The sequence below is a fragment of the Anabrus simplex genome, chromosome 1 (genome assembly GCF_040414725.1).
Source record: "Anabrus simplex isolate iqAnaSimp1 chromosome 1, ASM4041472v1, whole genome shotgun sequence".
NCBI classification, from domain to species: Eukaryota; Metazoa; Arthropoda; class Insecta; order Orthoptera; family Tettigoniidae; genus Anabrus; species Anabrus simplex.
In genome coordinates this window covers 1019511815-1019538907 of record NC_090265.1, presented here as the reverse complement: position 1 = coordinate 1019538907, position 27093 = coordinate 1019511815, and the positions used below count along the sequence as shown (strand labels likewise).

The 27093-nt window shown below is 39.0% G+C and overlaps 1 protein-coding gene across 2 annotated transcripts in view; it reads right to left on the bottom strand.

Annotated features, from left to right (window-relative positions):
• Nucleotides 1-27093, bottom strand: part of Fmr1 (synaptic functional regulator FMR1) — a 604856-nt gene that overhangs the window by 269526 nt on the left and 308237 nt on the right. For both annotated transcript variants that reach the window (XM_067136974.2, XM_067136973.2), the window contains one exon: nt 7621-7733. In XM_067136974.2, the coding sequence (XP_066993075.1) occupies nt 7621-7733 (113 nt within the window). The remainder of the gene's footprint in view (nt 1-7620; nt 7734-27093) is intronic.

The window sequence follows — 27093 nt, the reverse complement described above, 5'->3', positions numbered from 1 at the left end:
TTCAACTACAGTAGATGCAAATCATAATAGTTAAAACTAGTGATATATGAATGACTCTCAAGAATATGAGACAGATAATGGCAGCATTCCAGGAAAAATTTAACAGTCCCACCTTAAAAACTAAACAAGGCTTGACTAGGGGGGGTGCTTTTGCTTTAGGCAATACAGGGCATGGAGTGGAAGAAAAATAACGTAGGAAACAAGTGCCAAAGTCGCTGGTTTGATTGGACATTAAAACATTTTGTTGAACTTGGTATAACGACAACAGCGCAATATTACATGAAGGAAGACCTAGAAGTCCGACCCTTCACGTGATGTTTGCCAATGAGTTATCGTATGGAGACCAGGATCAGTGTGTTACAGCATAAATGCTTTTTTCGACTGAACATGCAATTTATTACAGTTAATTTGTATTTTGGACTGAAGAAAATCATTTACATAATTGAGTTGGAAAGGAAAACACTTTAGGCAGCGATATGTTGTACATTTGGATGAGACAGGCCTGAGAATGGCAAAACCTAATCACTTATGTTGTACAAACAGGGTTATTCCCAAAGCCTGCTAAGCAAGGCATCTTTTGCATCCTAGTGTGATCCCACTGAGGTGCACGGCCCAAACGTTGGCTCACTTTCCACCATTTCACTAGATTTATTGCGTTGTCAGGGTAGATGATCATCACTAAGGTTTGGATGTTAAGGAGAACTATTTCTTTCAGAGCCCATTTTACCCAACAATAAGTGTGAATGATGGACCCGTGACACCGTTTACAGCATTTTAATGTTGTATATAAATGCATATTTTTGTCATTTTTATTGTTATGATCATAAAGTTAGTAAATGATACACTCGAGGTAGCATTGGCGCCACCGTCTACGAGAGAATCACTGTAGAGAGCAGATCATGTTGAAATCGCAACTGTTTGGCAAAAAGCTCATCCCGCTGTACTCATGAATGTAAATAGGGTACTTTTAAAACTTCGTGCATGTAGATAAGGTTTACAATTCTTACAAGTAAAAATTCTCAGATACTACAGTATAATTACAATGCTTCTCTCCAGTAAAAAATAAAAAAAAAAAAGAGCCCAAAAAGCGTAAATAAAGGAGAAATGCGCGAGTAAAGAGGACAGTGTTCAGGTGCAGTTAAGTAACAAAATCAATTTAACGTTCATATTGACTCTTCTAACAACATACGTTTAGAATAAGGGTACGTATATTTCGTTATTTTTTGTGTAAATGACCAGGGCTTTGGTATAATTCGGCCCAATGACTGAAAATGTCCTCTCTCGTACGAAGCGGATGGGAGAGTTTTTAGGCCTAAAAATGTTGGCGAGATTTTGGAGTAAAGTAGACAAAAATATTATTAGACCCTATCTTTCTGAGCCCAAGTTGGCAGGTTCGAGCCTGGCTCAGTCTGATGATACTTGAAGGTGCACAAATATGTCAGCCTCTTGTAGATCGAGTTACCGACACGTGGAAGAACTCGCATGGGAAAAAATTCAGACATCTCAGTGTCTCTGAAAACCGCGCACAAAAAGGGTAAGTAGTTAGTTATTGTTATTATTATTATTATTATTATTATTATTATTATTATTATTACTGTCAACATTTTCTAAACGTGATTACAAGTGGAAATATGACGCACGGTTGTGGTTTCAGTCTATTATGGAGTTTTTTATTAAGCTTTACCCGAAATGTATGATTTGCTTTTAAGACTCTAACTTGTAAAATGATTTCCGTTAATGGAAAGCGGGAGTGGTAAAGTATATGACTTAAGAGAACTGAAAAAATACTTACAATATTCTTTTTACAATTTGGTTTACATCACACCGACACAGATAGACCTTTACATAAAATTAGCTTCATGGTCCGTATCGCACTTCAATAGATTCACAATTAAGTATTTATTTATTTTCCACCTAGTCGATACAATGATTGCTTAAGGCAAATTTTAATGGTCAAAAGTGGTACATGTTTCGTATATTATCAACATCTTCAGCCACATAACACTGTTTAGATGAAAAATATATATATTGACAAAGTAATGCTTTAATGCTAAAATGTTAATTTCAGTCTTCAAAGTAAGATCCAACGAATCTCATTCACGCCGACAGGGGAATCATGTGCGAAGTCAGCCCAATTAGGCCAATTTACATGACTAAGTGTCACACAAAGTATTATTTTAGATACACGGAAATGAATTTCAAGGAAAATACCTGTGAAATAATACGCCATTGTCCTTTAAGAACCTCTCTATGTAGCCATAAGCTGCACAGGAGATTGACATTTTCCTTCAGAGAAGTATATACTTCAATTTATCGGGAAGCTCCAGTAGTGACAGTGCCAAACAATCCAGCTTTTGCCACACAGCGCGCTCACTAGACTTCGCACGCGACTGCAGCGCCAATGCTACCTCTAGTGTATTATTTACTAACTCTATGGTTATGATCATGTTTTGCACATTTTAGTCGTTGCAGTACTTTCTGGCAATGCCATGAAGCTTTTGTGGGATAGTGAAGTTAGGTGAAAACTAATCTTCTTGTCAGTAATAGATGCTGCAGCAACAGGACGCTCAGGTACTGGCAGCAACAGTAAAATGCCTTTGCAAGTGACGAACCCATTGTGATAAAAGCCTAAAATAAAGGAAATATGTTGTGGCTTCGGAAAATGACAGGGCGTCCCCTGCAGCCGGCACGCATTTCTTCAGGTACTGGGAGAGCTGTGAGAAGTGCGTGAGCACCATTATCACAAAATAGTATATCAGAATCAGGTTAGTCAACATTCTAACCTTGATAGACAAGACCAAAGAGCTGATCGAGTTGAGTTCATGAAAGAAAAGGACAATCATGCTTGGTTTTGGTGAAACAAAATGGAGAGGAAGAGGGGAAAGAAAACTGAAGGAACGGCACAGGCTGTTTTACAGCAGAGGATAGGATGCAGTAAATGGAGGATGAATGATCGATGTCCTGGAATATGTCGAGGAAGTGAAAAAGATCAATGATGGAATGATCATTACAAGGATACAGTTTGAGGCAGGAAGTCAAGATTGTACCCACCAAGCAAGTTGGTCAAGTGTTTGGGGTTGTGCAGTTGTCAGCTTTCATTCACGAGATAGTGGGTTCAAACCCATCGTAAGCAGCTCTGAAGACTGCTCTCCATGGTTTGCCATTTTCATACAAGGCAAATGCTGGGGCTGTACCTTAAGAACATGGCCGCTTCCTTCTCGCTCCTAGCCCTAGCTCCTATCCTATCGACGTCGAAAGACCTATCTGTGTCGGTGCAATGTAAAACAAAGAACTTTTTAGGAGCAAGCAAGAAGCCTGTCCATCCACTGCAACACACCCTTAACATCATAAGCTTAGTACGGTATGTAGACGAAGAGTGGACAGCAATAGGAGGGGGGGGAAAAAACAGCTCCCTCGATTGCTCCTCTCTACACGCATGGCTGATTCCCACGCAGTATGTTTACCAAGTACAGTAAAACCTTGTTGATTCAAAGTCATTGGGACGCTAAAATCGGACTTTGAATTATGTGATTTTGAATTAACCACTGCCAACTCAAAAATTCAGAAATGCCAACCCTTGCCGCATAACAAAATATTCTAAGATCCTTTAATGCATGCAATCACCTTCGTTCACAGTTAAACCTTTCAAATGCCACAGGAAAAAATGTATTTCTGAAATGTGTCCAACAAGGTGCATCTTTTGAAACAATGCTCATGGATAACGACGTAGACTGTCTAACATAACCTCACACCCGGAAAAAATAAAACACGATTCAAAGGGTGGTCTACTGTATACCCACAACACAATTTAAGTACAGTATAAAGCACTTGCACAGAGGAGCCAACAAGACTGTCCAAACTGGAAATTCATGACAACAACAACAAAACACTTTAAAAACCAGACACATATTTTACACAAATATCGAGAATAACTTTGTACAGTACCTGAAAAGTTCGCAAATGCTTAATGGTCCAGTAGGGGTTTTTTTGGTCACACATTAGGCTTATTGCCTTTAAAGAAAGAATGTATGAGAGGTTGCATCAATATATATATTAAAACACTAGCTACAAACTGCTCCATATGGGCCATAGCCTTAACAGTAGCACCGTCAGCATCACTTGCATTTATCACAGAGTCAAACATGACTACAGCAGCAAGAAAATATTATTTTTAATGGAATAATTGCCACCTGTACAGTAACTTTGCCGTGTCTAATATCAGCTGTAGCTGGATCTCCCTCTGGCGTCATGTGTTCACAGCCTCCGCATGGTCTATGGTTAACAAATCAAAACAACGCTATACGAAGCAGTTCTTGATTGTCGATAAAGGAATAGTGTCCCAGGCAGCTGTCACACTCCGCATTGCGACAATCACGTTTCACTTGCGTATTTCTCCCGCCAGAATATTTCTAGCAGCTTCATGGAGAAAGTAACGCACCAGTCGCTTTCTGTAGGCATGTTTCAAAGACGAAAGTATACCTTGATCTAGGGGCTGCAAGTATCTCGTAGTGTTGGCCGGCAGAAAAAGAAGACCCACAAGTTTTAAAATTAAATTATGTTTGTGTACAGCACACTGATCCAATAACAGAAATACTTTTCTGTCCTGGCATGCCATTTTGCGCTCAAGGCATACCAGCCACTCCTCAAAAATTTTGCCTGTAATCCAGGAATTTTTGAATAACTTGTATTTACATGGAAAGTGCCTGATGCCCTTAAAACATCGTGGCTTCTTGAACCTGCCTATGACGAGGGGAGGAAGTCCCTCGCTTCTGTCTGCATTGCAACACAGGACTGTGACCTTGTCCTTGTAAGACTTCCCGCCATGACACTTCTCTCCTTTAAAACCATAAGTCCATTTGGGCTCGGCATTAAAAAACAATGCATCTCATTGACATTGAAGATATTGTTCGGGGCATACGAATCGATTAGGTGAGCCACACTTCCTTGCCAACCGTCTGCATCGCTAGTGTTCACCAATTCTGCTTCTCTGTACACTGCCTGTCACATGATATTGTGCCATTCCTTAAACCGCTGAAGCCACCCGTTTGAACACTGAAACTCAACCCCCATCTTTGGCGCCAATTAATTCGCCTTCCCCTCAGCAATCTCGCCATCAACAGGAATACTGTTCGCTCGAACATGCCGAAACCACTCAATCAATTCCACTTCCAGATCAGAGTTTTTAGCTCCTCGAATGCGCATTCACTTTGCTGTATTTCCACCCTGTATTTCATGAGATTCTATGCTTTAACGATTTTTTAAAAGCATTGAAAGTGTGGACACAGGAATTCCCAAGTCTTTAGCCATTTCAGTTTTCGTTTTCTGTCCTTTGTCGACCTCCCTTATAATTTTCATCTTCTCGCTTAGTGTCTTGGAAGAATACTGACACTTGGCCATGTCGCAACACAAAAGAGGAACACGCATGCCCTAGCAATAAACTAAAACACAGTATTAATAAAATATAACTTTGAAGTTTATAACTGCACACTAAAACAAAGTAAAATGAGTAGCTGCAAGAATACAACAGAACTATGATTTCACTAGAACTTTGCAACTGTGAAGCACGCTGTAGGCACAACAAAGTCAAAGTATGGAAAGATACCCCTCCATGTTCCGGAAGACACTCTCTATTGTGACGCAGAGAATTTTTAATTCAAATTACACCGAAAAATATTATTTTGAACAAAATGAAGGACAGTTACGAATTAAAAGGCTGAATGGCAATACTGGGACCGACGTTGTTCTTCAAATTATGAATTATCCATATTTCAAATTAAACAATTTAAATAACATGAAAAACCGTACCTCGTGTTTCCGGGAACAAGACATACTTCAAATTAGGTGGCATTTTGAATTATCTGATTTCGAATTGAAGGGTACATGGGAAAAAAGGGGAATGTCAATGTAAAACAAAAAATGGATTAACATTACCCATATATACTTTATGGTCAGGACAATAGTTTAAGACAATGTATAACCAAGTAAAGGGAATAGTCACCGAAATATAACAAGTTTAAGAATACATGTACAATTGATGAAAGGGGAATGTCACCACAGAACAAGAAACAAAAGGGTAATGTCAGTTTGGTATGTGGCAATAGCGATGGATTTCCAAGAGAATCTACTAACGGCGTGTATTACCGTAGACAGCTGTCGCTGTTCTCCTTCAATACACATGTTTTGTCTATATTCTATACATACCCAGAGACAGTTGCACATAAAGCAGCAGATGAAGTGTGTTCTAAGTTACATCATTTTACATTTTGTGAACTTGGGGATGAGATAAAACACTTGACAATCTCCTGTGATTCTGCATGTGGACAGAACAAGAACTGTTTTCAGATTTCTCCACTTTATAGTACATCATACCAAACGCCTCAAGTCTGTGAAAATAGTATTTCCAATTCGTGGGCACTCGTACTTAGAATGCGATAGAAACATGGCACTAATTAATCAGAAATTTGCAGCTGAAATGCCAGAAGACTGGGCGGGTCATTTTAGGACTGCCAGAAATAAGCCCTTCCCTTTCCATGTAATTAAAGTTAATCAACAAATGATTCGTCAGTAAACAAAGCTTTTGACTCCCTTGTACAGAAAACTTTGCCCTTTTAAAACAAGATCTATAAGGGAACTTATCTCGATTGAGCATCCACGATTCATGGAATACAGACACAGTTACAATGGCCATTGGAAATGACCTGTTGTAAATGCTCCAAAATTAATTCCACACTTCCCAGAAACACCAGTTAGTGAGTTTGTTATTCCAGATGCATGTTATGAACGTAAGCGCAAGAGTAAGTGTACATGAATTTGCCCTACATTCACAAACATGCTGGCAATATTGAGATTTTAAATATGTCATTTATTTCTATTTCAGGTTTACATCCAATCCCTGCAGCAAAATTTTCTGATCTGCGTGTCCTTACATCATTTTGTGGACCAGAGGGCCGATCATTCATTGATACACTTCCTCACTATTAATTGACAGGTTATTTGTTAGGTTTTGTTAAAAGTGACATTCCCCTTTATTTTCGTGACAAATGTGTATTTACTACATTTTCCATTTTTTTTTTTTTTCAATTATAAAACTTAATTCTATACTTTTATTATTATCTATTTACAATACCAATACATTAGGCTAACGTTACATAATATAATACTTTATGTACATGTATTATTTTAGACAGTATTAAAGGTTGAAACTTTCATATTTAATTATCTCAGTTTGTAGTAAATATGACATTCCCCATTTTTCCTGTGTACCCTTCACTTATTGAGGTTCTACTGTATTCGGGGTATAGGCCTAGGAAAGAACCAACCATGGCCTTAATTAAGATACAGCCCCAGTATTTGCCTGGTGTGAAAATGCAAAACCATATAAAACATTCTTCAGGGCTACCAACAATGAGATTTAAAGCCATCACCTCCTGAATACAAGCTCACAGCTACGTAACCTGAACTGTGCACCCATTTGCTCTGTCATAGTAAATCTCATTGGCTCACATTTGGGTGTTAACCGCCTGCAAATCACTTATTTTATTTTATGTACAGATGATATAATCTTACTAATAAATAATTAATACTGTGAATGGGAAAAAAATCAGCTCTTATGTATCTTACCTATCATTGCGCCTCTGAATGGGAAAGTTTTGCATAGAACCCATTGTAGAACCATGTATACTGCGTAGCTGCTGGTCAATTTCTAATTTCTCTTGCCTTAATGCTTCTACTTCCTGTAATAAAAGGGTATGTATTTCACAATAAATCTACAAGTGTCAGCATATTATTTCATGTATAATTACATCTAATCTTAGAGACAAAAGTGATCATGCATGTTCAAAAAATACCGTAATCTACATTTTGAAAAAAATTCAAAGAAATGTTCTGACATAATACAAGTACAATATAGCAAGCCATCATGGAAACTGATTAGAACAAAGAAAGGTTACCAAAAATTCCCTTATATAAGAATTGTATTCTCTAGGATACATTGACATAACATATTCAAATGAGATCTTTTAAATAATAGAATTATTTTCTTAAAGGGAAACAGAGCTAGAAAAAAAGGGTAATTTATTTCTTTCTTTACAATATAAAATAACCTTAAGACAACTCCATAAACACAGCAATGAGATCCAAAATAATTGTATTAAAGCAGTTAATACCGTTCTTCCACACCTTGCCCAAAAATTATACGATTGCATTTGAAAATAAAAACTTCCAGATAAGTAATTTAAACCCATTCAAGGAATCAAAATGAATCAACACGATTAACTGAACTGTATAGGTTCAACGAACGTTTCAAATTTTTAATTATTCAAAATATTCTGTTACTTGAGTTAATACTTTCACTCTTTCATTATGAGAACAAAATATTATACAGAAGGAACAAATAAACACCACAGAAATAATATTAATCAAAACAGTACAAGAACTCAAAAAATAAATTTAGAAATAAAACTATGACAAACAGTCTGGTCTAACTTGAAAATTAAAAACAAATTCATGGTACTGAGCACATGATAACCAACACTTATCCCACATGGGAATAAAATTGACGAGTGTCACATTTCAAGTACCAAAAAGTAGGTAATATCGATACAATGGGCTATTATTGACCGTTAGGTTGTCCTTCTGAAACCTGAGCCTTCCTGCAAAACTGCAATAACAAAGAATCCACAACACATTAATAAGAAATTAAAATGAAGACCCACCTATTCAATATAATTTAATACGAGTTACACATTCGTACAGGTTTTGGCCCCATTATGGGTCAACCTCAGCTATTTATAGATTAAAATTGACAATATATAGTAGAAATATCTAACTAAATAGAACCAAATTAAACACTTAAAAATATTTTGTACGTTACAAATTATTTTGCATATTAATGCATGTGTAATTGACTAGTACAACTTGGAAACAATTCTCTAACCCATGGGTAAATAATGGAAATATGGAGCTTGAAGATTATTATTATTATTATGATTACTATTACTGTATTATTATTATGACTTGTGAGGTGTGGCTACAAAGTTGTTTACGTCTATTAGTATTATTATTATTATTATTATTATTTACATAGTTACGTACTGACATTATTTTGTATAAGTTGTGTTCGTATTATTTGTGAGATTTTGTTATGATACATATGTCTGTATATTAATATGAATTTATTTAATGTAAGAACATAAAATTAATAGTATATAATTTATTATTACCTGTAAATATGATGTATAAATCCAGCGTAATGTTGTGCAACACATTGTAACAGTCCAGAACAACGCATCTTGCCACTGGAATTGTGTAGACAATTCCTTTCATTGAAAATAGGCTACTGGAGACTTTTGAAATTACGAGAAAATATGTTGTGTCATATTCTTTAAGAAGCCTGGCCAGGCAATGTATATAAAGAGCCAGTCTTGGGAGTTGAGTTGAGTTTTTTAACGAGACTTGTAGTGGAAGTCATCAGTCAAGTATGTAAACTTTGTTGGGTTGGTAGTTGGTTGACATGTACGAGTTGCAGTCTTCTTCATCATAGCAGTGTGTTGTTCAACTCTACACAATTGTCAGCATTTCATGTGTGTGTCATTATAGTTACAACATGGGCGTGCGTGATGACAGGACTGAAGAATAATTTTTGGTGGTGAGTAAGAGTGTAAGTGGGAATCAGAACAAAATGAAAATGATACTGGAAAATATGTCCGTACAACATCTTAAAGATGAACTCGCAAAGAGAAATCTTCCCAAGGACGGTAATAAGAAATCGCTAAAGACGTAGTTACGAGAAGACCTCATGAAAAAAGGCGAAGATCCCCAAATGTTTTATCAAGATGGGCGAACATCCGGACTAGGTAAATATGACTACAATGTGTTCCAACTTAATGAGCATGATACAGGCAATTCCACCTTAACAGAACATATTTCGAAGGTAGATGACAAGATTTCTGAATTGAATACAGTCTTAACTAGATCAACATCTCAAGTGTACACGCAGGTTTACAAAAGAGAACAGTTCATAAAACAAACAGGTTGAGAGGAGAAGTTCTACTGTCGAGGGAAATTTTGGGAGCCGTATTTCTAACATTGAAGGAAGGTTACAAAACCGGATTTCGACCATCAAGGGAGATGTACGGAATATGCGAGAGACCATCCTTCAGGCAGTAAAAGATAAATTAAATCAAAAAGGACCTATCGTCACGCCTTCAAACCCCTCAAACCTAACCGGCAATACAGGACACCCAGACCCGAAGGCGATTATACAGAGCCTCCTGGAAATCCACGGGTGACTGGAACAGAACCCGACTAGCTTCATCGAGGGATCTGTCAGTCTACTAGGGAGGACAAATCTATTGGAGGACATCTTTGTTCAACTCATCGCACCACAGTTAAAGGGGCAAGACGCTACTTGGTGTAATAACTTGCGGGGTTTAAACTTAAACTGCGCTGATTTCAAGAGGGAATTCCTTGCTAGGTTTAATTCCAAAGGGGTGAAGAGCTCTGTGGAAAGGAAGCTATTGACTGATGCACAACTCTCCAGCATGAGAGCTAGTACGTTCGTCCTCCAGAAGTACCAGCTCTTCAAGCAGCTGCACACTGAACGAAGCAAGAACTTATCAGACATCGTAGAGGTACTACACGATAAGATTCGAATCCTAGCCAAGGTATCACAACCGAGATCCTTTGATGATCTGTGCAGAATCACTGCCCAGTTGGAAGAAAAACACAAGAGCAAAGTCACGGAAGAGGCCAGCTCGGTTAGGAAGTGCTACCAGTGCGGCAGAACAAATAACCAACTTTGGCGTCGGAAAACTAGGTCTGGCCCATTCTGGAGTGAGGGTGGATGGGACCGGGAACAGGAATGTGCTTCAAGACCTGACAGACAAGCAACCCTGGTCAAGTAGGAAAGGGATTGGTCAGATTGTGAGCAGAACTGGCCAAACTCGCCCAGCAATCATCTTGAGGATAGGCGAGAATTTTTCAGGAATACTCAACAGCCAAACAAGCCATTCCTTTATAAATGGAACTGTTGCCAGATTACTACCGCCTATGAAGTCTCACTATCTCGGAAGGGTAGTGAGAGCAGCACACCGGATAACCTATTCCATCCAAGGACAGACTAACATAACCGCTAAAGGCATGGACCTGCCTCTTGAAATTAAGATTGCAGTGATTCACGCCCTAGTACCTGACATCATATTAGGTCATGACTTTCTGTTACAATACAAGGTGATCCTAAACTATGCAGTTCATGAAGTCTTTTTTGGGAAAAGACAGACGTCTGAGGGTCGCCTTGCACGATGGAAATCTCTGGACTCGCAAGGATGTGGAAGTCAATGTAGACCAAGTGAAGAAGAGGAGCTGAGACACGCCTTAAAGGACTTCCCAGAAATCACCACCAATAACACAGGTCCGACTACCACTGTACCACACACCATCAAGCAACGCCCATATCCAATACCCCCATAAGCTCAACTTCGTCATTCAGAAGATTCAGAGATGGAAGGGTGGGGTGTCATCAAACCCTCTACATTCCTGTTGGGCTTCACCTATTGTCATACCAAAAAAGAACGGGAATTATCGACTATGTTTGCAGTTATTATTATTACATGTAATAAATATCATTTTTGGTCCGTATTGATGATATTTGATTGAAATAATAACATGAAGTTATTTATTAGACCACCTAATCAATACAAAATCGTCTTGGATGATTTACGTAAATTTGTTAGCTAATAGTGGTACATGTTTCGCCTTCCCTGAAGGCATCATCAGCCATAGTCTTAACCTTAAATTAAAAATAAGCGTCTAAATAACATGTAGTAATGAAATGAATTTTAAAATCTTGAAGAGATTTGAAGTAAAATAACATTAAAAATAACAATGATGGTTTGATAATACAATGTGATGAGATATAATAGTGGAAGTATTAACAAAATTAACATTAGAAGGCTGCTAAAATAAGTACAATGGATAAAACAACAGATTGTTATACAACAAGTAGCAAGATCGCATAAAAGTAAAGTTGATAGTCTGGCGGTTATAATTAGACGATGGCGAAAAATCGTATATAATCAAAGTAAAGAAGAGAGAATAAGTCAAAGTTAGTCGAGAGATTCGAAGTTAATCATGATCTTGAAGATAAAAGATGAAAGTCAGATGCATATGGTGAAGTTGTAGAACACGTTGAGGATATGAAGTTGGTGAATAGAAGTTGAAGAACAGTTTCAAATAGGATCACTATGGACCATCTCAAAATTTGAAGTGATGTTCAAATGTTGTAAATTGTGAGTTTGTAGATATTCTAGTTGAAAAAGTATATAAAAGTGGAATCATTTGACGGTGACAAAGATAGCTTGTAACATTATGAGTTAGAAGTATTTGCAACAGTAGACTTCTTGCTACGTGTGTTATAACTGAAACACCAGATCTTCACCATCAACATGGATGGTTCAAACTTCTCGAGGATCTAATGTCATGTACTCTGTCTTCATTTTGTGGAAGTGCATGCCGTATTGCGCTAGTCGGTTGTTCCACTCTTCTGTTTGGCGCTGGAGATCACATGTAACAGTGTCCATCAAAAGAATGAACAGCAGTGGTGATAAGGCAGAGCATTGATGTACTCCTACAGTGATCTGGAATGCTATGTTTTCGTAGCGCTAATCAGATTAGTCATGTTGCACCCAATCAAAGACCTTCTCAAGATCCAGAAAAGCGAGATGAAGAGGCTTATGTTTTTCATGGTGTTTCTCAACTAACAGACGTGCAACGTGGATTGCATCTGTTGTGCCACAATTTTTCATGAATCCAGCTTGGTTCGTTGTAAGTTAGGCTATCTTGCGCATCCTTTTGTCGAGAATCCGTTCGAAGATCTTCATCGTGTGGCTAAGAAATCTGATCGGGCGATAATTAGAACAATCAGCAGGACTTCCCTTCTTCTTGAAGATTAGAACGGTAATGCTCCGTTGCCAATCTGAAGGTATTTGACCTTCTTTGATGATCTGATTGAAAAGCTGTGTTAGCCATATTTCCGTATCCCACCGTTCAGAGCACCAGCACTCTACTGGAAGATCACCGGGGCCGGTGGCTTTCGCTGGTTTCATCTCCTTCAGAACAGCCTGAACTTTCGTGACGTCAATTTCCTGCACTGGGCCTTCAATACTGGAGGTGGTTGGGGTTGGTGGGTAGGGAAATTCTTCAGTTGAAAGATTCTTAAAATAGCTCCGCCAGCATTCTCGCGCCTTCTTCCAGTCGACCAGCGGGTCACCTTTTTCGTCGTTGATGCCGTAAGAACGTTGGATGTCTTCTGTTTTGCAGTGCCCCGATTTAAGTAGCCGGTAAACGTGCCGCTCGCCTTCGCGCGTGTCAAGTTTTGCATATAGGTCTGTATATCGGTTTGCTTTTATTACAGCAATGACCTTCTTCGCCTCACTACGAGCTGTTTTGTAGGTATTCCAACGAGATGGTGTTTTATCTGAAAGAAACTCATGTTACAGTTGTTTCTTCTTCCTCACTGCATCTTTAACATCGTCATTCCAAAGCCACATATCTTTGTCAATCCTATGTCATCCTGGTTTAGTTGTTCCTAGAATAGAGCGTGCAGCTTCATGAACGGCGTCTTTCAGTTTAGTCCAGCTCTCCTCAACTGTGGTGATTGGAGGCACTGTAATTTTTGTAACAATATCAGCCTCCTTCTGCTTATAGCGCCACCATTTCATTCTTTTAGGCCCACTTCTGGATAAGTATTCGGCTCTTGGCGACTTCATCTGTAGCTTACAGGTGACAGGTCGGTGTTGCATCGCGATGGTTTTGTAAGAACAACTTTTATTATTATTATTTTCTATTTTCCTTAAATTGTACATGTACAATTTAGGGTTGGTAGATGGAGAAAGGGCAAGCCCCACATACACGGAAGTGCCTCCATCTCCACATCTGTACATAAACTCTACTGAATATTTAGATATAAACTTATGTAGACAATTTTAAATTTACATATTTATACTACAAACACTGTACCCTTAGAATAATAATTATCTCATATCGTGTCAAGTTCAAATGCTCCTAAAGATCACGACCATATCACTGCAATCAAAAGGGAAATCAGAGCCTTGAAAACAGACAGTCTTGAGGGCAGCAGATTTTCTTGTCCATTCTCTCGAGAGGAAGTTGCTATGGCTTTAAAAGTTGTGAAATCAGGAAAAGCCCCTGGTTTCAATGGTATTCACTCAGAATTTTTAGTGCATGCTGGGAAATATACAATGATCTGGTTAGCCAAGTTCTACTCCAATATCTTAGAAACAGGGTCCATCCCTCGACTTCTGAAACAGACAAAGATCATCGCCATTCTCAAACCAGATAAATCTTGTAAAAATCCTCAAAGCTACCGGCCAATGCACTTCTGAGTGTAGTTTACAAATTACTGGAGAGACTTCTTTACAATAGAATTGGCTCAGTAGTTCCTGACTATCTACCTATTGAACACGCGGGCTTTCGCCCAAATCAAAGTTGCACAAACCAGGTTCTCTCTCTGACTACACATATTGAAGCTGGTTTTCAAAATCAACTAAAAACCTCAGTTGTGTTCGCGGACCTTACTGCAGCATACGATACAGTATGGAGACTAGTACTCGTCTACAAACTGCTTCGAGTAATACCTTGCAAGAAAATTGGCAAGCTCATCGAAAACATGCTTATAGACAGAAGATTTCGTGTAATTTTTGGGAAACAAGACAAGTAAGGAAAGGATCCTTAATAATGGTCTTCCTTAAAGATCGGTACTAGCACCTCTGCTGTTTAACTTATATATATCAGACTTATCAAAAACAGCCTCTAAAGCACTTGGTTATGTGGATGACTGGGCATTTGCAACGCAGGGCAAATCTATGGAGAACACCGAAGATACACTGACAGCTGATCTCGCCACCTTAGATCAGTACTTTCATACGTGGAGACTTAGGCCAAGTTTGAGTAAAACTGAAGTTACACGTTTCCATCTCAACAACAAACTGGCCCACCGTGAACTTAATGTCAAATTCCAGAACGCTAGACTTCCTCACAACAAACACCCAAAATACCTCGGAGTAACCCTTGACAGAACACTGTCCTTCAAGGAACATCTGAAGATGACTAAACTCCAGTCACGGAACAATATCATCCACAAACTGTGTGGCACCACCTGGGGTTCTTCTGCTGCGACCTTACAAACTTCAGCCCTTGCCCTTGTCTTCTCAACTGCAGAATATTGCTCTCCAGTCTGGCTGAACAGCTGTTGCACAATACTGGTTGATACACAGCTAAATCATACTTTGCGCATTATTTCGGGAACCATAAAATCTACCCCCACTTCTTGGCTACCAGTTCTGAGCTATATTCCTCCACCTCACCTACGGAGAAAGAATGCCTTGTTGCACGAGTACCAGAAGCTGTCGAGGTACTCCAATCTGCCAATTCATGGAGATATACCCTACGCCTTGAACAACAGACTTCGGTCCAGAAATCCACCAATAAAGACTGCCAAAATCCTGGTTGACAAATTCAGCCTGCAGCAGGATTGGTTTCAAGAATGGACTTCTATGGCTCCAGCTGAGTATCAGAACTTCCCCAGTATAACAAGTATACCAAAAGGATTTGATCTACCTCGCAAAACCTGGACAACCCTCAATCGTATCAGGACAGGCCATGGAAAGTGCACTGACTTTCTCTATAAATGGGGCAAACATCCCTCCCCGGAATGTAGCTGTGGTGCCCCTAAGCAAACAGTTCGTCATATAGTGGAACAGTGCCCCCTGAGTGCTATTAGGGTAGCCCAAAAGACTTTCTTGACCCAAGTCCTTCTTGTATAGACTATTTACAGAGCTTGATGGTGAAATTGTAACCTACATAGTGTACTGTTTTTTTTTAATTTGTGTTTTTATTTTAAATGTCATACACTAAATAAATAAATAAATAGAGTAAGAACACCCAGCCATTTATACTGTCACTCAGACTCCTGTATGCACACTCATTCACAACCACTCCCACACGACACGCATACATATTCGCCCACATACACCTGTACTTGCACCCATCCTTCTCGCAATTCTAATTTATACAAGTTATATACATTGCATATGGGTTTCTATTTACATATACATTTTCTTTACTTCGTGGAGGAAGTGAGGAAGAGGAAGCAGCTTTACCTCTGATGGTATAAGGTTCCAGGTACGAGCAGCCATTGCGTAAAACCCATTTAAATATGACGTTCTAGCGAAGGGAGGGACAAGAGTAACTCCTTGGCCTCTTTTAACAGAGCAGTAATTGAACTGCAGGTGGTGGAAAGGGGAGAGGTGTGTGTTATCTGTCAGGGATTTCCTAAGGAAGGCTACATCTATTTGTGTACATAACGAGTTCACCGGTGACAATGACCTGGCTGTGTTTAAGGGGATGTGTTTGTTAATTAAACGTTCTGCTCGTTGCTGGATACCCTCTAATTTCCTCATATTTTCCGTTGTCGTTCGATGCCAGGAAGGAAGGCCATATGATAGGATGGGCCGCACTAGGGAAATATAAGCCGTTCGTAGGGCTTTACTTCTTCCTCCCGAGAGACATCTACGGACGAAACCTAGCGCTCTGTATGCCTTACACCTCACTTCCTCCACGTGTTTATTCCATTTCAGATTGTCCGTAATGTGAATACCGAGCAGTCTGATGGAGATAGCAGTCGGCAGTTGGATTCCACATAGAGGAGGTTGGTTCTGGAATGGTTGTTTAGCTCTGCTTAGTCTTAAATATTTATACTTAATATTTCTATACATTCTATTTACCTCACACCACAGAGCTATACTCTCCAGATCCGATTGGAATTTTACAATATCATCACTGTTTTTCATGGCTCTGTAAATGACTGTGTCATCGACATACTGCGCCATGGTCGAATTTACACAATCCGGTAAGTCGAGAGCATAAATCGTGTACAGGAGGGGCCCTATCACACTGCCCTGAATTACTCCAGAAGTAATTGTGGTTTGGCCTGATTTGGTTCCTCCGCATACAACACATTGCGTTCGACCCACCAAAAATGACCTCAGCCATGACAGCAGTTTACCCTGAATGCCGTAGTTGCTAAGTTTTAACAGACGTCTTTGATGTGACACCTGGTCAAAAGCTTTACTCCAGTCCAGAGTCACACAGTCTATTTGTGAGACATCAGTCTGCTCCAAAGAGAACTGCCAGTCATCAATGACTTTTATTAAAAGTGTTGTGCAGGATTTTCCCAGAATGAAGCCATGCTGATTTGAGTTCAGCAGGTTTCTCTCCTTGAGAAAATCCAACATACATTTAGCAACTAGACGTTCCATACATTTACAGACCCCTGATGTTATAGAAACTGGGCGGTAATCATCTATGTTTTCCTTATCTCCATCTCTGAAAACTGGCGCTACGTTGGCTTCTTTCCACTCCACGGGTACAGCCCCGGTATTGATGGAATAGTTGAAGAGAGCACAAAGAGAGGGCGCCAAGGCGTTTGCACAATTCTTGAGAATTCTTGCTGGCACTCGGTCCGGCACGGTCGCGGCATGAGGTCTTGTTTTCAGAAGGCTCTCCTTTACTTCATTCGTTGAGAAATACAGGTTGGTTGGAGGGAAGAGAGGGGTAGATACTGTCCTTGAATATAGCATGTTCTCTTCCTCAGTAGGGACGGAGAAGTTACTTTTAAATTTCCTGTTGAAGGTGTCTGCAATTTTTTGTGGTGTGGAGACTGCCGTACCGTTATGTTTAAATACAGATGGAGCTCTGTTGCAACCTTTACTTTCAAGAAAAGCCCAGAGTTCCTTGGAGTTGGTGTTGAGACTGTGGATGTAAGAATCGTAGGAATCTCTGATGGATTGTTTAGCCTTGTTCCTAGCCAGCCTGTATTTCCCCCACTCATAATCGGTTGCATTTCTTTTCTATTTCTGGTACAGGCGGTCCCTTCTTCGAATTTCTCGCACTATCCATCTGCTGGTTATATTTACTGTTGGTGTGGTTTATTCTACGCATTGAAAGAAAATGTTCTTCCAGTCGTTCCATATCTTGTTTATGTCAGTACTGCCGGTGAAATCTGAGGTGGGAACGGGGAGGCAGTTGGATAGTAAAAAGGATAGATCATTCCAGTTTGTTCTGGAAAAATTATAAACTGTTCTGGTATGGAGTTTGAGGGATGGTTTTATATGGGTCAGTGTTGCAAGAATTGCCTAATGGTCACAGAATCCAGGAATAGTATTAAGAGATTGGACGGACTGTGGTATGTTACTTAGGAAAAGATCAAGGGTTGAGCGTGTTGTTTGCGTAATATGTGTGGCTTCGAACATTAATTGATGAAAGAATAAATCATAGAAAGCGGAAAGGAATTCATTGGCGAGAGGGTTATTTGGAACAGGGGCAGCATTTCTGGACCACGTAATTTCTAGGTTGAAATCACAGACAATATAAATGGCATTGTAATTTTGTTGTTCATGTTGCACACGCTCGAGAAAGAGGATTAGTTCATCGTTCATTACCGGCGATGACTTAGGGGCGCGATAAATTGATCCAATAAGGAATTTGTGTTTGTTGCACGTTACTTCCACCCACAGTGCTTCGGCTGCTGTTTCCAGATGATGGACTCGAGTTGGATGACATTCTGGCTAGGCTGCAATTAGAACTCCCCCTGCATAGCGGTGGGATCGGTCCTTACGAAACAATATCAGCGAGTCAGGAAACACTTCTGAGTCATTAATTTTGCTGGACAACTCGTCTCATTGACACATACGATGGTCGGGTCAAGGCTTTCAAGCGATGCGTGGATAATTTTTTAACCGTCCAGGTCGCATAATACTGCGCGCATTGAAGGCAAAAAGTGATATATTTTTTATTTACATATGTACATTTAGAATTATTTACTAAGTCACTGGGCGTATCACTGGTAATTGTAAAGAACGAGTCTAATAACGGCGGCATTTCACACTTCCAGCATAACCATGTACGGGAACCGTTCTTTATTTTTCTGAATTCAGACACTGAGACTTTTGCGCAGGTTATATGGCCTTTTAGCGAGCAATTATTACAGTGGACAAATAGTTGATTCCTCCTACCACTATTTCCGCAAATTGTGGACTGTTGTGGACCCGGGTTTAGTTCGATATCCCCACTTAGGGCGAGTGCCAAGCACAGCAGTAGCTGATTATCTACAGCCAGTCTGACAACTCCGCTCCCATCCCTTCACTGAGGCCGACCTATGGCTGCCATCCCAAGACTTTCAGCACTGCACCACGTCAAACGATTAAGATTATATTTTTCACTCACCAATAGTTTTTCCAATAGAGTTATGTTTTCCAGATATCCAGGAGGGTTATCTGAAGCGATTGTAATACTTTTGGAGTATTGCACTGCACTCTTTACCACCAAAAATATAATAATAGTGCGCAAAACACTAAGCGTCACTTCTGCACACGCCGCCATCATTTATCTAGAACGTCTTTGAAATTCCGTTGTCTCACAAGGATGTAGTCAATCTGAGTTGCATTGGAGCCACTGTAGTACGTGATTAGATGAGTATCACGCTTTTAGAACCAGGTGTTCGTGATGATAAGATCACGAGTTTCTGCATAATAAAGAATTCGTTGGCCATCGCCGTTCTTCTCTCCATATCCATGTCCACCATGGGCAGTGTGGTCTTCTTTCCTCTGTCCAACGTGTCCATTCAGATCACCAGCAATGATAAGGTAGTCTTCTGGTGGCACTTCAGCAGTCTTCTCATCAAGCAGTTCCCACAAGGCATTTTTTGTTTCCGCGTCTAGGCCGGTTTGTGGAGTGTAGGCACTGAAAAAAATGGACCTTCTTTCTATCCGTGACATATACGATTTTCATCAATCGATCACCGTAGCGTTGCACCTCAAAGACAGAACCATCAAATTTTTGCTGATATAACAATGCCAATACCGTTAGTTGTTCTTTGGGTTTCGTTGTATACGAGTTTGTATCCACACCCAAAGTCGCGTGACTCCACTCCATCTTGTCTCCTGCACCGCGCAGATGTCTATATGCCTTTTTTTTTCAAGTGTTGTGGCCAGTTCACTGCTTCGACCAGACATAGTCCCGATGTTCAGTGATGCTATACAGAATGTGAGGGGAAGATATTTAGTTTTTACTGTACTCGTGAATACACAATATAAAATTCCCTCATGTAGGAAAAAATCATATCTAGTATTTCCATATCCCTGCTTGAACGGTTTTATTTGCGTATTCCACTTACTGCCATTTCTTGATGGATGCAGCATTTTTGTATCTGTCTCTTGGCACAGGTCAGAGTGAAGTGCAGCTTCCTCCAAAGTCCTAGTCTCATCCATAGCTGTAACAATATGGAAGCTGCTGGGCCGAGCCCTGGGTACTGCAGTGTAATGATCTTTGGAGCACGAGTGCATCCGAGTGTTATGAAAGCAGTTGCTAATAGGGTCAATCATGTTGCAATAACACTTTCTGGCCCACGGAGGAAAGCAGGGGCAAAAAACCACACTCCTCATCTTGCCTAGTACGCCTTATTTTAGCACCACCTTCAGTTCTTGTGGTTAGAAGGAAGCCACAACACTTGGTGGTTTAATATGAGAATTTAACCAGCCTCCGGGCTGATAACAAGACAGACACATTCAGTAGTAAGTTTTCTCACTTAAAACGTCCTTTTTCCTTATCCCCTGCAGAAATGTCTTAACGAAGGTTTACTAAATCCATAATCGTGTATCACTATGATGTTTCTGTGAAACCGTGTCCCTCTGCTTCACACAAAATTTGTTCATGATTTTCATGAATTCCTGGAATCATTATCACTACTATATTCATCAGAATATAATTCTGAACCACTAATAGAACCTCAGACTACCTCCACTAACTTCTAACATATATCCAATTTTGCATTCTTTCAAACGTTTCAACAATACTCCCTGATAAGTAAAAGTCATGGTGTGAACTTGAACATGAGTAATCACTAACTAGAAGACATTTTTTATAAACTTGGTCTGTTTGTGAAATACAATGGAGAAAGACTGTCAATAAGGTGCTGAGTCTTTACACTCAGTCAACTGACGACGTAACAGAAGAAGTAAACATAGTGGGACAGGCCGGGAGACTCCCTTGAACATCTTAAACTTTATAACAAAAACATAACCCTAACTTCGGTTATCCTTAAGAAGTTTTCCCCGGCCATCGTATTTTAAATTTTACATTTTAAGGACTTGTACTATGACTGTCAGATAAACAGCCGGATACATAGGCTGCAGTTTTGTAAACTAGACTTAAATATTTTCTTGCGTACTACCAATGGATTTTAATGACGGTATTGTTATGGGGAAGATGTAGTAATATTTTTATTGTGTAGGCATTAAGGATACTGAAAATATAGTGAACTTTAGCGTGGCTGTATACGCGTTTCCTGGTGTTCTCGTCTGTTTAGCACTATTTGTTTTGAATCTGTATTACTAGAGTCCAATATCAGATTCTTATTACGCTGTAATGTGGATGTTCATGTCAAAAATAGAATTAGAACTGAAATCCAAACATACAAGAAATGTTAAAACTAATCAACTATGTAACGAAATAGAAAGATAAGAATTTCATTATGGTCCATATTGTACTGAGATCGCAATTAAAATTTTAAAAACTATTATGTAATGGTTTCACCTTTTCAATACATGTAAACTCAGTAATGTAAGGTTACATCACTAGCTGATCATAAACGGTACCGGTTTCAACCCAAATTTCGGGTGATCATCAACTGATCACTTAAAAACATGATAAACAATGCAGAGATAAATATCAGTAATGTAGAAGATATAGCTTTTCCCCCCCAGATGTAAGTTCGTGGGGAGCAGTGTAACAAATGTGAATGGAGCACTATTTTTTAAACGCTTTTTAATCTTGAAGAGAAGAATAAATAGCTCGAGGATCAGTATTGTAATCGTGTGCTTGATGTATGAAGATGCAGAACAGTTGACATTAAAAAACAAATGTGAAGAGAAATAAGTAAAAAAGTGCAGTATTAGAACAATGGAGAATCACAATTGACAAACGAAGGTTTCATGAAGAAGAGTGCTCAGGCAGTTCATGACGTGGCTAAGAGACTAAATTTGAGGGTCAAATTGATATGAACCAAGAATGAAATTTTAATTCCCAATTCAATGCAGAAAAAGAAAGTAATTAAGAGGTTAATAGAAACCAAAATAGGTGGGGATAGACTTTAAAAGGCAATGAAGTAAGTGGGTAAAAAATATAGTATATAATACGTGTTGTACAGCATAATATATAGTAAGGGGGGTAAGAATAATAGAGCGGAAAATGTGATGGAGAGTGAAAAGAGGAAAGGAGGGAAGAGGGAAATAAGGGAGGAGTAGTAGATTTAAGGCAGGGCAGTTATTCCCAACATGTCAACGCTTTAAACTACAACAATTCTCTGCAGTAGGACAACATATACATGATTCTAAACATTACTTCACCAAAATAGAACAAGACATGCAAATACTTGAAATAACTAACAAAGCCCCCCTAATGTTGTCATTGAAGCTTTCAAAGCCCGTACTTAGAGACATGATACTGTATAGGCTTTTGGGCTTATGCCGTGTCAAGAAAATAAGGCTAAATTCTTTACGTTTCGCAGAGAACTGTGCTCTGCGTCATCAGGAAAAAATCTCAACTGTCCACGAGAAAGACTTCTTAAACACTGACTTTTTGAAATTTAGATGTTATAAGAAGTGGAGATGGTACATTCATTCGTCACCAGATGGCTCCCCGCACATGGCACAGCACTAGCGTTCGAAGTGGGAGCTTTTGCTTGAATGGTTTCAACAATAACATGATGGTTAAAATAATAAATTTTCAGAGAACCGACAATCTAAATCAGCAATCAAACCTAGTAAAACTGATAAATATCAAATTTATATTTAATAATCCAAACATACATGTAATAACAAATTTATTGAAGAGAAAAAATCTCAAAATAGCATTTTTCACCAACAACATGAAACAGAGTATTTTCAACCATGATACAGTCAATCTCTCTGAGAAAGATACATTTTTTGATTCGGGAATATATAAACTTACATGCTTTGAGTGCAAGAATACATACGTAGGACAATCTGGCTGAAATTTTAAAGTAAGATATTTAGAACATGCGAATGCTGAAAAACATAGACGATTCTCAGCTATGGGAACACATGACTACCACAGGTCATAAATTTACACACATAGAACAAGACCTCACCACCATAACAAAATTAAAAAAGGGCTAGTTTAATGAACACACATGAAGATCTGTACATTCATCTACACCAACTTGTAAAGAAAAATGATAACCTTAATAAGGCTATAGAGTATAAGAACCCACTATATGATAAAATTCTGGTGTATTTGAAAATACTTGAAAAAGAATTGGAATCTCTCCACCTCCAGACAGCCCTACGACGTGTTCCTCCCCCTTTGAAGCAGAAGGTAATCAACAAAGAAGTTAATGACACACCAATATACCCTGTTTTTCCACCTCCTCAAGTACGTGAACAAGAAAAAACACATCACTACTACACCAGACACAAGACCATAAAAAAGACAAAGAGATACTGTTCCAGAAGAAAGCAGGTTTAAAAAGAATTGACAACTAGGAATTGGTGATATCATCTCCAATACTAATAAGAGCCACATTTTGAAACCTAGATTTCTACATTTCGACAATTACGAAAAAACGTTTTTGTTGTTTTTTTTAAATTTTTTTAATTTGCTTTACGTTGCACTGAAGGATACACCTTATGGCTACAATGGGACAGGAAAGGGCTAGGAGTGGGAAGGAAGCGGCCGTGGCCTTAATTAAGGTACATCCCCAGCATTTGCCTGGTGTAAAAATGGGAAACCACAGAAAACCATTTTCAGGGCTGTCAACAGTGAGGTTCGAACCTACTATATCCCGAATACTGGATACTGGCCGCACTTAAGCGACTGCAGTTATCGAGCTCGGTATGTGTAGTTTTTAATTTATAAATTGGCTTTTTATAACATGAACTTTTTAAGAAAAGAATATTCATCAGGACATATTCTCCATGGACTATTGAACAAGTGTTTCCTTGTCAACCGCTTTCAATTGTAAAAATAATTTATATATTTTCTCATGAGTATTTTGATTTGAATGTTGTCATTTAATGTTCTTATGCTATTTTTAAGGATACTTTCTCTCAAAGCATTGATACTTTGTCAATATATGAATTTTTTTAACTAAACAGTGTTATATGGCTGAAGATGTTAATATTATACGGAAACAAGTACCACTTTTAACCAATACGTTGCCTTAAGCAACTAATGTATCGACAAGGTGGAAAATAAAAAATACTTAGTTGTCAACTTGCTTTAAGTAGCACCAATACAGATAGGTCTTATGGCGACGAAGGAAAAGGCCTAGGAGTTTAAAGGAAGCGACCGTGGCCTTATTTAAGGTACAGCCCCAGCATACAGCGGTACTACTAGCAAGTAAAGGTGACCCATGGTGTTCCCCGCGTGATGGTACTGATCAAAAGTAGTTTCATGGTTCTAATACAATCATTCCTTGCTCGCCCCTTTTAGTCACCTCTCGTGACAGGCAGGGGATACCGTGGGTGTATTATTCGTCTGCGTCCCTCACACACAGGAAGGAGAGAGAAGAAAAAGAAAGAAAAACAAAGGGATCCATCACTTCGAAAAATGAAGTAACGGACGAAGAAAGGCAAGGGCCTCAAAGGGCGTGAAAATGAAAGATTCCCAAGACCTTGAATGCTCTAATACTGGCGGGGTTGGAGAAGAACAAGAGTTGACCAAGGGAGGTCGGGCAGGATAGACGTAAGTGAGGAGCCTGGCACAAGTAAGTGGAAGCAATGCCAGGACTCAGCTAAGGGCCCCGTGGTCGCCAAACCACAGTAACAAGCTGAGAGCCCCTTGGGCCACTTTTAGTCGCCTCTTACGACAGGCAGGGGATACCGCGGGTGTATTCTACATGTGCGTCCCGCACCCGCAGGGGGTAAGCTCAGAACCCCGTGGTCATCGGATACTTACAGTCATGAAATATCATTTAATGAATAAGCAAAAGCCAGTAAGTAAAGTTTACATTTCCAGCGGCAGGATAAAGCAAGTCTAACGTGTGACATTTAGGTCTAGCAGTAACATATGCGGCGGAGACCATGATTTAAACGTTGCAAGTTCAGTGATCAAGAAGGTGCTGAGGAGATAATCGATTGTATACGTCTTGAAGATGCGAGTACATGGTGAAGTGTTCCTTTGCATAACTTCCTAACTAGAAGAGCTGACATTATCATAAGAGTTTATTCCTCAAATGTCAAAAACGTATGGAACGGAAATTATAAACTAACGAACTTAGCAGGAAATATATATATATATATATTTTTTTTTGCTAGTTGTTTTACGTCGCACTGACACAGATAGGTCTTACGGCGACGATGGGACAGGAAAGGGCTAGGAGTGGGAAGGAAGCGGCCGTGGTCTTAATTAAGGTACAGCCCCAGCATTTGCCTGGTGTGAAAATGGGAAACCACGGAAAACAATTTTCAGGGCTGCCGACAGTGGGGTTCGAACCTACTATCTCCCGAATACTGGATACTGGCCGCACTTAAGCGACTGCAGCTATCGAGCACGGTAGGCAGGAAATCTGTAAACACGAACCAATATTGTTAATGAAATAATTTTTAATGGAATTTTGTTTCGTGAACAATGTATTGTGAAAAATTGAGATTGAAGGTCGAAGTAAGAGCTAACTGAAAGTGTAGAGATTGAAAACATATTGAAAGAAATACTAGGAAGATATAATAATATATAAAATAACAAGGTTTAATATTTGATATCAGAATAAGGCGAGTGTTTTGGGTTAATAGTGAAATATTGTATGACACATACAGTATATCATTGTACTAATTCTGCCTATACAAGTTTCAGGTCAAATTGCTCACGATGATTGAAGATTGTCTCTGCAATGTAATGAGTGCCAACATGTGGGCTTAATCAGGATTAGTGTCCTGACAGACCCAGAATGATGCTGGAATGAATGCCAGTTTGAGAACGATGAAACGGAGAGATGAGAGCAGTGTTACGTAACCAACGATAAGTACCCAAGATATTGTCTTTCTTTATTCTATCATGTGGAACACATAGTAGTAGAGTAGATTTCTTTCATTTTGTCATGAGGTGACATAATTGAAACAACTTGAGTAACCCAATGTGGTTGTTGCAAACGCTCAGTGATATCCGTAATTGCAGCTAAGTTTAATGTGGAGACATTGAAGTCACTTGCCCCGTGCAATGATCAACTTGCAGAATACACATTTCGTCGTAAACTACAACGGGATTTCTCTATAACTATCGTGTAAAGAGGTTTTCTTCATAATTTAAATCATATAGTAGTACTGCGTAGATAATTTTGGGAGGTGATGTGATTTTAATGTCGAATTTAAGGGTCTCCTTAGGTGATAATTTTCGTATACGAGTATGTTGTGTAGATGCAAGTGTTTCGTCAGATTAATAACATGATTATGACATGTTTTGTCATGATGAAATGGTTCTTCGGATAAGATGCTTGTGAATTTCTTTGAGATGGATAATTATGAGTAAGCATGGTGCGCTTGAAAGTATTTTGAATTATAAATGATACGATTGTCGATAAAGTGTTTATATGGTAAAATGAAGTTGTTATGGTGAATGATTTGTTGAGAATAGGTATTATGAAAGTGTAATAAATAGTCTTCGAAATTTTCTATGAATCTAGGGTTGAGTGACTGATTTAAGTGTTCATCATGCAAAGCTAAGAGACTCCAAAGATAGACAAGCAATAAGGTTTGACATTAGTGTTTTCATGTAACAGTTCCGAAGGTTATAAGTGTTGACAGATGTGCGATCATCAAAATATTAGTGTGTGACGTGACACGATGCGGATATTGAATATTTGAACAGATAATCACTGATATGAGGTCTTTAACATTAAATAACGTTGACATGGATGTAGTGAAGCATCATATTTAAGCAAGTTGTTATCACATGGCATAGTGCATAAGTTGTATTCATTTGAGTAGTTGCTTTGTAGTATGG